Below are 15752 nucleotides of genomic sequence, written 5' to 3'. Positions count from 1 at the left end.
CGTCCTGGGATCGAGTCCCACATCGGGCTCCTTGCTCCGCAAGGAGCCTGCTTCTCCCTCTGCCTCTGCCTGCCATTCTGTCTGCCTGTGCTCGCTTGCTCTCCCCCCACCCCGATAAATAAATAAAATCTTTAAAAAAAAAAAAGTGTTTAAGATAACTTGTCTGAATCTCTCTGCTCTTGTTAATCGACCCTCTACCTCTGCACAGTATAAAAACTGTTTTCTGAAATCTTGTTATGGAGTTTGCTAAACATTCATATAATGACTTACTCTCAATCTTCCTCCTCCTTGACTTAGGAGTCTCTCTCATTTGACTCCTGTAATATGATACCATCTAGTTCTCCTATCTCTGACCACTGCTATGCCTTGGTCAGTTTCTCTTCCTCTTCTCACTTTCTTAAGTGTAAGCAATCACCATGGTCTAGCTTCAGTTTTCTTCTAGCTCTCTACTCTTCTTCCCAAGTAAGCCATTCATTCCCAACGTTGTGTACAACCTCTATAGAGGTGACTAGGGAGGTGACTCCCAAATCTGTATCTCTAAGCCCACATCTCTGAGCTTACAACTGGATCCTTGAAACTCAACAAGCCTGAAACATAATTTTTATTTCTTCCTAAGTCGGTTCCTTCTCTTGACTTCCCTATTTCTATTTATTGTACCACCAATATCCCAGTTTTGAAATATGAGTTATCTTTGGGTGTTCTCTTCTTCCTTTCCCATCACCTAGTCAGATACAAAGTCTAGTTAATAATAGTAGAAATAATAATTGCTAACCCTTTTCTGCCTCAAAAATCTGCTTTTGCTTTCCATTGCCTACCAAATAAGTTGTGTGGGGTTTTTTTTATTACTAAAAAGTCCCTAGATTTCAGAATTCTATACATGTTACAAACTCCTATTTCTAGTCTTATCTCCCATGGTTCTGTTGTACAGGGAAAACTTTTAACTTACTATCCTTTCATATGCCAATGACTCATTTAAGTTCCATTAACCAAAAGATAATCCCCCAAAATTTTTTTAAGATTCTTCCATTTTTTTGCACTAGGCTGAGTGGGCAATTATATGGAAAAAGAAAAAAATCTAATTATTCACCCTCTCAATATGTGCTTAGAAGATCAAACTCAGAAACATATGCCCTTCAGGGAATATGCAAATATAAAAAATATTGAATTTTAAGCCAATCTGTCTGTCTAGAAAACTTTAAAATTAGATGCATTCTGAATAAGATAAAAGTTGTGAGAGAACCTGGCCAATTAATGATTTAAGAGAAAGGTTGCCTACCAGAGCACGTTGTTAGTCCTAGTGAATGCAGTAGCTTTTGGAAATGGATACCATCTAGGAATTTTATTCAATATGTTTTTAAAATACACTTAAAGTATATGAGTGGTTTCCAGGACTGGGTCAAGGGGGAAATGAGGTGTGACTGCTAATAGGTATGGAATTTCTTTTTGTGGTGATGAAAAATGCTCTAGAATTAGATAGTAGTGTTGGTTGTACAACTTTGTGACTGTGAAATCCACTGATTCATACACATATGTGAAGACATATATTTAATGTTAATGTTGACATTATATGATTTTTTGTAATTTGATTGTTAATTCATCTTGCCAATTGAGGTTTTATCAAATTTCTTTCAAGAATATAGCCTCTTCTGGGATGCCTGGGTGGCTCAGTTGGTTAAGCAGCTGCCTTCGGCTCAGGTCATAATCCCAGCGTCCTGGGATCGAGTCCCACATTGGGCTCCTTGCTCCGCGGGGAGCCTGCTTCTCCCTCTGACTCTGCCTTCCACTCTGTCTGCCTGTGCTCGCTCTCGCTCGCTCTCTCTCTGACAAATAAATAAATAAAATCTTTAAAAAAAAAAAGAATATAGCCTCTTCTATAAAACAAGGTATTAGTTTAATCATATTAACTAATGTTTACTGACCATTTACTATGCAAAATGCTTTTTTAAATTTATTTTTTATTTATTTTCAGCATAACAGTATTCATTATTTTTTGCACCACACCCAGTGCTCCATGCAATCTGTGCCCTCTATAATACCCACCAAAAATGCTTTTTGCACATTATTTCATTTAATCCTCATAACAGCATTTTGAGATAGGTATTATTCTGCTGTTTTGAAGGAAATTGAAGCCTAGGTTAAATAACTTTCCAGGGTCACACAGTAATTAAGTGGTAGAGCCTGGATTTGAACCGATTATCTGACCGCAAAGCCCATTTTCCTAATCATAGAGTTAGCAGAGGGCCAATCATTGTTTTGTGCAATTGAATTTATTAAATGGATCAAACCTGTGGGACACCTAGGTGGCTCAGTCGATTAAACGTCTGCCTTCAGCTAAGGTCATGATCCCAGGGTCCTTGGATTGAACCCCACATCAGGATCCCTGCTCAGCAAGGAGTCTGCTTCTTCTTCTTCCTTTCCCTCTATCCCTCCTCCTTCTCTTGCTCTCTCTTTCTCCCTTTCTCTCTAAATAAATAAAATTTTTAAAAAATCTTTAAAAAATAAAGTAAAATAAATAAAATAAAATTTAATTTATTTTATTTATAATTTATAATAAATTATAAATTTATTTTATTACTTATTATTTAATTTTTATTTTATTTTATATTATATATAATTGTATATTTATTATATATTATTTTTATATATGATAATAAATATTAATATACTTATATTTTATGTGTAAAATATATAATCATAATTTATTTTAAAATTTATTATATTGGATTTTATTTTCATTTTTATTTTATATTTATTATTTATATTATAAAATATAAATTATAAATGAATAATATTTATGTATATATTTATAAATAAATATTTAATAATATACAATTAATAATAAAATAAAAATAAAATATTTTTAAAATAATAAATGGATCAAACTCCAGCAAAATTGCTGGAACAATTTCCCGCAACTCTAGAGGGAAAAATAAGAGAGTATGAAAACTGGAAAACAAAGGTGATTCTGAAATTTCTCTACTGGAAATCACATCCACTGCCAGCTCCAACTCCTTAGGGAAATTCTAACCTGAAGGTAGAAGGAGAGAAATTAAAAGTCCAGGATAGGAATCACCCTTAGAAAGTACCTGGCTGGCAGCAATCACTTTATAAGAAAACACATCCATCTCCTTTCACTCACCTTGTATATTCTCATAAAGCAGAGAAAAGGCAAGGAAGGAGTAACACAATGAAGTCATTGGAAACTTGCAGAAAAATGCTTAATTTTTCCCAGTTTTTACTCCCCTGGGAAGTTTTGGATTGTGAACTTTTGAAATCATGGTTAGTAAAATATTTAAAGGTCATTTGTTACTTTTCAAAAAGCTTTTATTTCTTCAAAGTAATTTTTAAAAACTCTGATGGGCAGGTTTCTGAAGAATTAACCTTAAGAGCAGAAAAATACAATTCATCTATAGAAGACAAATTATGTGGTACATCTGGCTCAAACACAAGAGCAAGATACAGTCACGCTTCATGTGGCCAGTCACTTTCACTCTTTTTTTTTTTAAGATTTTATTCATTTATTTGATAGAGAGAAAGATCACAAGTAGGCAGAGCAGCAGGCAGAGAGAGAGCAGGAAGCAGGCTCCCCGCTGAGCAGAGGGCCTGATGTGGGGCCCGATCCCAGGACCCTGAGATCATGACCTGAACCGAAGACAGAGGTTCAACCCACTGAGCCACCCAGGCACCCTGCCATTTTAACTCTTATAAGAAAGAAAGATTATAAACTTTTTCACTTAGTCTTAGCTTCTCAGAGTTAAAGAGATCAGAAGTCATTTAATTCACTCCTTCCTAGCTGCTGTGTGAACATTTCAAATAATGGAAAACTTGCTATTATACAATTTTTTATTATTATGGAAAAGTGTCTATTTTTACTAAGTTCACTTTAAAAAGAGTGCAGTAAGAATAGATAATAGTAATAAGAGTATAGTAGAAATAGACAACAGTGTCCATTTTTCCCTCTAGAAGTTATAAACAAAATACATATAACTCTGTTTCATCAACTAAGGATAGGGAAGAGTAAGAGCAAATCTAAAGGTTCCAAAACTGAGGAAATTAAATCCTTATCTTAATGATTAATATACATTTAATTAAACTTTATAAGAAATGGAAACTGATGGATATGATAATAAATCAGAACATAAGGACTGTGTCAAAATTCCTTGTTCATGAATTTTAGTATTTTTCAGCTTTCTTTTTGCAAATACACATTTTCTTTCGTCTATCAAGAAAACACTTAGTTCAGACAAATATAACTTCTTTTATTTTAGCTCCAAAGACATCTTAAAAGAACTCAATTAAAAATATTTAACCCCTCAACAAAACTAAAACACAACCTACTGAATGGGAGAAAATATTTGCAATTGACATATCCAATAAAGGGTTACTATCCAAAATATAAAAAGAACTTAGACAACTCCTATATGTATAACAAAAACAAATAACCCAATTAAAAATGGGCAGAAGACATGAACAGCAGACATTTCTCCAAATAAGATATACAGAGGGCCAACAGACACATGAAAAGATATTCAACATCATTAATTATCAGGGAAATGCAAACCAAAAGCACAATGAGATACCACCTTACACCTGTCATAATGGCTAATGTAAAAAAACAAGAAACAACAAGTGGTGTTGAGGATGTGGAGCAAAAGGAGCCCTCATACAGTATTGGTAGGGATGCAAACTGGTGCAGCCACTATGGAAAAAATTTTGTGGAGGTTCCTCAAAAAATTAAACATAGAACTACCATATGAGCCAGTAATTCCACTTCTGGGTACTTACCCAAAGAATTCAAAAACACTAATTTTAAGGGATACAGGAATGTGTTTATTGCAGCATTATTTACAATAGCCAAATTATGGAAGCAGCCCAAGCATCCATTGATAGATGAATGGATAAAGAAGAGATGGTATATATACACAGTGGAATATTACTTAGCCATAAAAAAGAATGAAATCTTACCATTTGCATCAACATGGATGGCTCTAGAGGGTGTAATGATAGGTGAAATTAGCCAGTCAGAGAAAGAAACATACCATATGATTTCACTCATATGTGGAATTTAAGAAACAAATGAACAAAGAAAAAAAGAGACAAACCAAAAAACTCTTAATTATAGAGAACAGATTGGTGGTCACTGCAAAGGTGTGGAATTTAAGAAACAAATGAACAAAGAAAAAAAGAGACAAACCAAAAAACTCTTAATTATTGAGAACAGATTGGTGGTCACTGCAAAAGTGGTGGGGGTACAATAGGCAAAGAGGATTGAGAGCACACTTATTGTGATAATCACTGGGTAGTATATAGAATTGTCATGTCACTATATTGTACGCCTGAAACTAATAAAACTCTATATATTAATTATACTGGAATTTCATTTTTTAAAATTATATCTTAGCTAATGCTAATTCCATTTATAACTTTTCAGAATTCTAACAGGCATAAATAACCCCAGACTTCACTGTAGTGAAAATAAGATGATTAGTTCTCCAGTCAATTTTGTAAAATGCAGCTAAAGATAAAAATAAGTAACTGGAAGACAAGAAAAATGTTTAATTCCCGTGAATATCAGTTCTATTGTAAATATAAAATACCAAATGTGATAGCATAACTGGCAAACCAAGTTATATATAGTAAATTTTTTCAATCTAAAATAAAGTGATTAGGATGGGTGAAATAGGTGACAGGAAATTAAGAGTACACTTACCTTGGTAAGCACTGAGTAATATATAGAATTGTTGAATCACTGCATTATATACCTGAAACTAACATAATACCATATCCTAACTGTAATAGAATTAAAATTTAAAAAGAAAAAATGAAACAGATCCATGTATACTGTGAAATAAGACAATCTTTAGAATATTAAAAAAATAAACTGATTAGTTAATAAATTTTTTACAGCATTTAGTTTTATTTTTCTCAAATTTATGTTGGGCATCACTACTTACCTACCAATCTCTCCTATCTAAGTTCTCAATTATTCCAGGGATACCAGGGTGACTCAGTCAGTTAAGCAGCTGGCTCTCTTCAGATAGTGATCACTCAGATAGTGATCTCAGGGTGGTGGGATTGAGTCTGGCTGTGCACTCACTGGGGAGTCTGCCTGAGATTCTCTCTCCCTCTCTCACTGTCCCTTCCTATCCCCCCCCAAAATAAATAAATAAATAAATCTTAAAAATAAATAAATTCTCAGTTATTCCAATACCCGAAGAGAGGATAGCAGCTATCTGTCACATACTCTGTCACAAATTAAATATTTCACTGAATTTCCTTTCATGATCTAAAATCCATACCTCCTCCTGTGATCTAGTTTTCTACACTATGCCTAGAAAATGAGCTGAGTTAGAGAAGGATTACTCACCTCCATCAAGCTCTTGTCATCAGGCCACCAGAGGGCAGATGCAGGTACTTAGATCGGAGCACAACATGCCCAGAGTAGCTGCAGACCAGGAGTCAGGGACCTGGTAGTTTGCTAAGAATGGGCTCAGAGCATGACAGAAGGAAGAAAATTCAGGCACTGGGGAGATACAGCAAGGCCAGAGTGAGGTCTGGCAGATTCCGTGGCAGTTTGTCAGTTGCTTTGATCATCATTAGCTTAAGAGAAAGAGAAACCCTGATTGGAATGGCCTACCCACCCACCTTTTTTATGAGGGAGGGGGAAGGCAACTTATTTAGATTCAAGGTGGCAGTCTAATCTTGAGATTGACATATCACCAATTCCGAGTTGGGATTCTCTACAAAAGAAGAAATAAACATCATCTGCTTGTAAGCCTAATGCACGAGAAATAACCACCTCATCTCCGTTTGTGATCCCAGTAATCAGACACCATCTAAGTGGCTTTAGTGGAAAGCTATTCCACCTCTCAGAGCTCACATTCCATTCAAACAACCCCTACTCTATTTCTGAGATATAAATGCCTGGAAAATGCTAGGCCCTTAAGGAAGCAAGATGAGAAAAGCGTCATTTCTTTCTTGAGTCATTTTAGTTCACTGAGATTTATACCTAGACTGTGCTTCTGAGTGACCAACAGATTTTCTTATAGTAATTCCTCTAACTCAATAGATTTTATTGAATGTCTGTCTCCTACTCAATGCCTCATTGTTCAGTCCTAATGCGCACAGATATTCCTCTGGTGTTTGGGATTGTCCAGGTATGCTAGGTTCTGTAGCTTTGCACATGTTGTTCCTTCTGTTGAGGTCCTCTCTCTCCCACCCCCAATCATTATCTCTTTAGTAAACTTTTCCATAACCAGCCTCACCAAATTTTACTCCTGTCTCCTATCCATTGTAGAAAATATTTCGTACTGTATACTCTGTAGTACTCTGTACTAGAGTTTGTCACCTTCAGCCCTGCTGACATTTTGAGCTGGCTAAGTTTTTGTTGGGTGGGGGTGCTGTCCTGTGAATTTTAGGATGTTTACCCACATCTCTGGCCTCTGCTCACCAGATGCCAGGAGCAACTCCCTAGTTATCATAGTCAAACTGTCTCCAGATACTGCCAAATGTCTCCTAAGTACATGGGGGTGGGACTCCCTCCCAGTTAAAAATTAGTGCTTTACACATTTCTATAGCACCTTAGATCTTTGTGCATACCTGTACATAATTATTTTGTTTGATTGCATGTCTGTCCCTTCACCTAAAGTATGGACAACTGCTGGGTAGTGCTGTGTCTCTCTCACCTTGACAGTACATGGCATTTGTTGGATAAAACTCCTTATCAAATAAACGGCTATTAAATTCTGATGATCAGCTAGGAACTATGTTCTTTTTTTTTTTTAAGATTTTATTTATTTATTTGATAGACAGAGATCGCAAGGAGGCAGAGAGGCAGGCAGAGAAGAGAGAGAAGAGGAAGCAGGTCCCCTGCCGAGCAGAAAGCCGGATGTGGGGCTCAATCCCAGGACCCTGGGATCATGACCTGAGCCGAAGGCAGAGGCTTTAACCCAGTGAGCCACCCAGGTGCCCTAGGAATATGTTCTTAAGTAAAAAAAAAAAAAAAAGAAAGAAAGAAAGAAATTAACTTTGTTTCATCTTGAATATTTTTGTTGTTAGCTGAATTTTTTTTAAAAAAAGACTTTATTTATTTAAGAGAGAGAATAAGAGGGGGGAGGGGGTAGATGGAGAGAGAGAAGCAGACTCCCCATTGAGCAAAGAGCCTGATACAGGGCTAGATTCCAGGACCCTGAGATCTTGACCTGGCCAAAGGTAAATTCTTTACCTACTGAGCTCTCCAGGCGCCCTTTGGCTGAAATGTTTAACCTCATTCAGTAAAGATAATTGTTCTAAATCCTACAGTCTTGCACATCCTTGAGCCTGTAGCCCTGGGACAAGAATACTGGTATAAAATACAGAAGCCTAAAAAAAAAAAAAGACAGAAGCCTTCTGTCCCACTGAAGAACCCAGAGCACTGAATAATGCTGGCTAAGATGTTTAACTCTTCTGGGAATCAGTTCCTCCCATAAGATGTCTTCCTAAGACTCCCTTCCATCTTTAAAGATTGTGATGCCAAAATCTATATAGCCTGAGGTCCCAAATTTCACAACGGGGCACTTCAAGTTTTTATTTCACTATTTATTTATTTATTTATTTATTTTTAAAGATTTTATTTATTCATTTGACAGAGAGAGATCACAGTAGACAGAGAGGCAGGCAGAGAGAGAGAGAGGGAAGCAGGCTCCCTGCTGAGCAGAGAGCCTGATTCGGGACTCGATCCCAGGACCCTGAGATCATGACCTGAGCCAAAGGCAGCGGCTTAATCCACTGAGCCACCCAGGCACCCTTTATTTCACTATTTAAAAACAAAGTTGGATGTTGCCTGGATGGCTCAGTTGGTTTAGCGTCTGTCTTTGGCTTAGGTCATGATCCCAGAGTCCTGGGATTGAGCCTTAGCTTGGGTTCCCTTCTCACTAGGGAGCCTACTACTTCCTCCTCCTCTTCACCACCCCCGTTCCCGTCCCACTCCTAGTCATGCTCTGTCTCTCTATCTGTCTATCTCTCTCTCAAATAAATAAATAGAATCTTGGAGAAAAAAAAAAGTAAAACAAAGTTGGGGGAGGCAGTGGACAGTGATATCCAAGAAGCTACATGTACTGGGTTTTACCATGTAATTTGTAGGGGACGGAAACAAAAACAAAGTCATAAATCAAAGTTACTTTTCTTTTTCCAAGCCTCAGTCTTACCATTATACAAAATATAGATGATAATGCTTACCTCATAGGATTTCAGTGAGGATTAAATGAGACAATGTATGTAATGGGCTTAGCAGCTCTTGGCACACGGTGAGCACCCAGGAGAGCTACCGTCATTGTGCTGACATTGGTATAGCAAATTGTTGATGAATCTTCTGCTCCCTCAAATTAATTTTCTGTCTTTAAATACAACAAGAGATACAAGTAGGTATTAATCTTCAAGGACTCCAACAGAGCTGAATATAAATTAAAAGTTCAATTTTTCATCTTCTAGAACCCAAGGACGTTACTGAGAATTCAGAGTTATTTCCTCTTTCATGCTTCAGTGAGGACCTGGCAGATATTTCTATCATAGCTTTTATCACACCGCATTATTTCTTTCATTGTATTACAAATGTTTTTCACATCTCTTCTCCACTAGCTGTGGGTTTCTTGGAGGAAAGGACTATCTTGTACATTTTTTTCAAAGATTTTATTTATTTATTTGACAGACGAAGATCACAAATAGGCAGAGAAGCAGGCAGAAAGAGAGGAGGAAGCAGGCTCCCTGCTGAGCAGAGAGCCCCATGCGGGGCTCAATCCCAGAACTCTGGGATCATGCCCTGAGCCGAAGGCAGAGGCTTAACCCATTGAGCCACCCAGATGCCCCTACCTTGTACATTTTTTAACTACACAGGCCTACCACACTATGAAAATTTAATAAATACCAAGTAAATGAGCAGATGAATGGGCCATGAATTAATGAATGGCCCATGCCTAGCAAAGCACTGCACCTACTCTCCTCTGGTTGGAGAAAAGAACAACTGTTATCTCTGTGACTTGGCCTTGTTCAGAGGAAAGGCAGAGAAAATTTCATTCTTTAAAGGCTCTTTTCTCAGCAGGGAAGCCAAGTGGTATGGGTGACTACTGTCCCTATCCAGTCACATCACCCTGGCAGCCCTTCTTCCCTCCCTTTAGAGAGTCAGTGATACTGGCAGAGCCACATCTGGGGCCCTATGCCTTCTATGTGCCACTCCACAGGAAAAGGGAATACATCCTTTAGGATTTTTTTGCCTGATGACAGCTAAGAGAGTCAGGGAAGGGCCCAAATCAAATGCTACCTTGATTAATGTCTCCCATACAGCAACAGTTACTATGTTAGAGCAGCCTGTGAATAGTCCCTGGATAGTGAAGCAGAAAAAGATTGTTTGAAAGTCAGAAACCCACCAGCATAATACCAAGAAACTGAACTATGAAACTGGAGATGGAAGAAGAAAACTTCATGTTTTACTTCTAAAGTACTGTGTATTAACAAATGTCTAGAACTGTTTATAAATAAGTCTGGCAGAATAGCCTGCTGCCCCTAACCATGAATACCCGGTTGGTTGGGCCCAACCTTGCCTACTAGCCTCAGCTCCCAACCCGGCCAGGGACTACTGGATGGGACACTAGGACAGCAGGGCCTGCAGACAAAGATCTGTGCCTTCTGGAGAGCTTTGGTGGTTCTAAGTATCCATGAGGCTGTCAGAAAGGCCCAAGGAGGCCAGTAGGGAAGAAACACAGGGAGTTCATGTGCATTTGTGCAGGTGCCAACTGCCGCTTCTCCCTGTTTTTGCTTCAGGGAAGCTACTCTTCTAGCGACAGAGACTGAGCTAATGATGTCATTGAAACCTATTTTACTCTGTTAACACTCCCTGGACAGCCATCACAGTACACAGATTTTAATATCAAATCAGTGGGACCTAATTAAAGTAGCTAAGAAAGGGACCTAAAAGTTTAATCCTTTGTAACAATTTTAGGTTCTTAGAGAGGAGTTTGTTTCTCCTGGCAGGTGTACTTAATATTTACAGGAGGCATGAATTCACTGTGGACTGGATGATATAAAAGACCAGTCCTTGCTGAAACTTGGGTGGGACTTCTCTACTCTGTCTCTCTTAACCCCCTTCTTGAATAGTTCCATTTCAGTTTGTGGTTGATGAAATGCAGATATGTCCCAGCTCGAGATATTTGGCTTTCATTCTCTGCTGTAACCTCAGTGAACATCAGGAAATGATAAATATGCATTGCCAGATTATCTCACTGTGAGGCTAACTTGGTTTAAAGCTAGATTAGTCCTCAAGAGAATACCTTTGAATGTCCACCTCTCCTAATCCCATATCCACTCTTGTCGCATGAGCTTCTACTTTTCCAAAAGGATACCTGAAAGCTAAATCCAGACTTCCATCGCTGTCCCCCTGGAGTCCTATTGTTGTCACCTTCGAACAAACACCATCTCCTAGGAGTTGCCGCAGCTCAAAGGCTTGCACAGCTCTGCTGGCTGTACTAAAAAGAAACTACTAGACCTCCGAGGGCAGGAGAGCACCTGTGCACTACCAACATCCTCAGACCAAGGTTCCTTCATCCTTTTTCTTATACACTTTGAAAAATACACTTTTATTTTGAGAGGAAAATCAACAGGGGGAATTATTTATTTATTTACCTCCATATATTTATTTAATATCTTATTTCTTTTTGTTTGAGAGAGAACGTGAGAGACAGAGCATGATCAGAGGGGGGAGAGTAGAGAGAGAGAGAGCCTGATGCGTGCTCAATAAGGGGCTTAAAGTGATGCTCAATCCCAGAACCCTTTGGCTCATGACCTGAGCCAAAGGCAGATGTTTAACCAACAGAGCCACCTAGGTGCCCCTCCTCCTCCATATTTTTCCTTCAACTTTCAAACACCATCTTTGGCTTTCACTGGGATCATGCTAATTCGTTAATAATCTTTCTCTGGAGGCTTTCTTCCAGAGCCTTTGGGGCTCCTTAGCAACTACAGAATAAACTCTTAATTTCATACCACGGGACCGAGTGCTCTATTCATGATGTGGCCTTAATCTTCTTTTCATTACCTCTCACTGCTTCCCACAGCCAGGTACAATAGTCAGCCAAATTATTCATGTCTGTATGCTCTGGGGCAGCTCACTTCAACTTCTGCTCTTACATCCTGTTGCATTCCTGTTCTTGCCTAAGAGTATACCTTGATTGCCTGTGATGTGTGAAGCACCGAGTACTATGCCTGGACCATAGATACTATTTAATGCCAGGTGTCATTATTTTTTTTTTAATTTTTAAAATTTTGTATTAACATATAATGTATTATTTGCTTCAGAGCTACAAGTCTGTGAATCAAGAGGCTTACACATTTCACAACACTAACCATAGCACATATCCTCCCCAGTGTCCATAACCCAGCCATCCTATCCCTATGTCCCCACTCCCCAGCAACCCTCAGTTTGTTTCCTGAGATTAAGAGTCTCTTATGGTTTGTTTCCCTCCTGATCTCGCTTCAGCTCTTTTTTTTCACATTCAACTAATATTTATTAATAGTTACTGTACCCCTCACTATCCACACAAAAGACTTTTATTTTTGTTTCATTTTGGTTTAAAGTATCATTTTCGTTTCCTTTCTTCAGTTCTTACTTAAATTCCAGTTAGTTAACATATTAGTTTCAGGTATACAATTTAGTGATTCATCATTTACATACAACACCCAGTGTTCATCACTACAAGTGTCCTCCTTAACCCATAAGGCATTGAATCTATCCTCCTGCCCACCTCCCCTCCAGTAACTCTCAGTTTGTTCTCTGTAGTTAAGAGTCTGTTTCCTAGTTTGCCTTGCTCTTTTTTCCCCCATATGTTCAACTGTTTTGTCCCTTAAATTCCACGTATCAGTGAAATCATATGGTTTTTGTCTTTCTCTCACTGATTTATTTCTTGCTTCAATTCTTAAAAGATGTAATATTATAAGTCACACTGCCACTAAAATATTTGGTCCCTATCTACTGCTTATACTCCAAATCCCTATCAAATTTTTCTCCCTGATGAGCTGGGCTAGACAATGTTCTCAAGCATATGTATGAGTGTGCTTGTGGGGGATGAGGGGGATTGACTAAAAGAAGGAATAAGGGAACTTTCTGGAATGATGGAATTGTTCTATATTTTGGTTGGGGTGTTGGTCATTATGACTATACACACACACACATACACACACATATCCAAACTCATCTAATTATACAGTTAAAAATCAGTTCATTTTGCTGTCTATAAAATTCATCTTGATTTTCTGAAAAAGTCAGAATCCCCTCTGTATTTTCCCCCTAAAGCAGAGTCAAAAACTCAAATGTCTACAAGAGCTTTGCAGGTAAGGGAAATGTGTAGTTGGGCTAGGGAGAATACAATAGGGAGGGTTGAGGGCTGCTGACAAACTAGAGAGAGTCTGCTCTTTATCCTGATCACATAGGCAGTATGTGCAAAAGCAGACTCTGCATTTAATAGGCACCTCAGATATTTGAATCATTAGTCAGTTTTCTGATACACAGTGCTATGTCACAGAGCAATTAATAGTCTCCAAAGTAGGACACATAAGATGATGTACTGAAATGTAAAAAGGGAATATTTGGAAATTGCTTTCAATTTTTTCATTTTCATGTTCTTTTTCTTCCCCCTTTTTATTTTAGAATATACAAAGGAACCCACAGACGGGAGTACACCACATTTATCTTTTCTTTAAAAGATTTTCTTTATTTAAGACAGAGAGCAAGCAGGAGCAAGAGAGAGCTTGGGTGCATGTGCACCTGAGCAGGGGGGTGGGGCAAAAGCTGGCTCCCCGCTGAGCAGGAAGCCCAGGACTCTGGGATCATGACCTGAGCCTAAGACAGCCAATTAATCAACTGAGCCACCCAGGCACCTCCTACCACATTCATCTTGCATAGCCTGTGCCAAGTCAAGCAACAAAAGCCTGGGGTGTGGGACATTTCAGAGACTGCAGTGTGTAGACAGATACGACACAGGGATGTCCACCATTCCACTGGCACCACTGAGCCTCTATGTTGGAGAGCAGCACTGCTATAGCCACCGAAAGTAAGGAACAAACTTTACTGCCCATTTCATTCTGAGGGAAAAGGAGAGAGGACTGTAGAAATCCCATCCTCTCCAGTTCTAAAGTGCAGGCTCAATTATGAGTGCTATATGAATTGCCTCTGCAAAAGAAGAAAAAGCATGTGTTTGGCTGGAGGTGGAGCATGGGTGTCGGGGAGGTCTTCTTAAGGCTTGTGAGTGACCCTGGAGCAGCTGGGATGGTGATGCAGTGATGTGTTTGTTCACAGAGAGACATGCTGGCCTGTTGATTAGCTGACCAGGGTAGTGGAGGCAGGCACACCTGTAAAGCCAGAGTGATGGCATCTCCTCTCTGGCCTGACAGGTCAGAGAGCACAGAACAACAACCCTAGATTCCCACATGCCTAGGCAACTCCTCAGACTAACTCAAAGGCCAGTAGGAGTCTAGGGGACATGGTGCCTGCCCATATATCCACCTGAACCCTGCTGACTGGAGATGACGTCAGAAGGACTGACTAACTTCCTTCTACTCCAGTGGAATCAGGAAATCCAGGGAAACCCAGAGACAGCACCCTGCCTGGTCCTTTGATTAAAATAAAGTTTCCATTGTTCTAAATAAGACCTCGTATATGGTTGCTTAAATAAGAATAACGTTTATTTATCTCTCAAAGTCCAAATTTGTATGGTGGCTCTGACTTGCAAAGTTGTCAATCTTCCTGGTTCCTTCCATCCACTTGCTCCACTATCTCTATCATGTTGCCCTTGTTTATGTGAGCCAAAATGCCCATGTGTTGTCATTTAAAAATTGATTCCTATGAGAAAAAAAAGGAAAAACTGCTCTGAGAACAACCACTAGTCTCTGGCACACTGTGACAACTAAAGTCCAGCCCTAAAGTAGGAAACTAAAGGAACCAAAAAGCAATCTCACAGTGTGTGAGAAATGAAAGAATTTTTTATATACTCCAGAGAACAATTTTTTAAAAGCAGCTTTTTCTTTTTTTCTTTTTAAAGATTTTATTTATTTATTTGGCAGACAGATATCACATGTAGGCAGAGAGGCAGGCAGAGAGAGAGGGGGAAGCAGGCTCCCCAACGGAGCAGAGAGCCAGATGCGGGGCTCGACCCCAGGACCCTGGGAATCATGACCTGAGCCGAAGGCAGAGGCTTTAACCCACTGAGCCACCCAGGTGCCCCTAAAGCAGCCTTTTCAAGTCCAGTATACTGCATGCCAGCAACCCATAGTTTCTGCCTGAGGCATGTTTCCATGCTAAGGGTTCTATCTGTCCTGAATGACACAGCACAACTCATATATAAATGCAGTGGCACTGATAGCAGTTGAGTTTTTTCAAACAAACTGGGCAATTTTGATTATATTTAAGGGAAGTGCAGAGGCACTGACTGCAGAAGATGTGGCCACATTCTGTAGAGTAAGTGTGTCACCTACTCAGTTCAATCTCACAGTACCCATCCATACAAATTCAACACTGGATATAACCAGGTAGTACTTAAAGCTTCTTGCAGGGGATTGTGGCAGGTACTGTTGGTCACATACACATCACTGTTTCTCATCAACTCCTCCTTATCACTGTTCACCACAAAGCTGCCAATTTGACCTTGGAGTCACGATGTGTTTCCCCCTGGCCACCTCCTTTCTTCAGGAATCACAACAGAGTCGTGGCAAGTTAGGTCAATCAATGTAGGTCA

General features: G+C 39.0%; 1 protein-coding gene across 1 annotated transcript in view; it reads right to left on the bottom strand.

Annotated features, from left to right (window-relative positions):
- Positions 1-3125, bottom strand: part of TRIM69 (tripartite motif containing 69) — a 31845-nt gene extending 28720 nt beyond the window's left edge. The window contains exon 1 of the mRNA XM_059372123.1: positions 3087-3125. Coding sequence (XP_059228106.1) covers positions 3087-3125 — 39 coding nt within the window. The remainder of the gene's footprint in view (positions 1-3086) is intronic.
- Between the last annotated feature and the right edge of the window lie 12627 nt (positions 3126-15752).

Source organism: Mustela nigripes, chromosome 13, assembly GCF_022355385.1.
Source record: "Mustela nigripes isolate SB6536 chromosome 13, MUSNIG.SB6536, whole genome shotgun sequence".
NCBI classification, from domain to species: domain Eukaryota; kingdom Metazoa; phylum Chordata; class Mammalia; order Carnivora; family Mustelidae; genus Mustela; species Mustela nigripes.
This window is presented reverse-complemented; position numbering and strand designations above follow the sequence as displayed.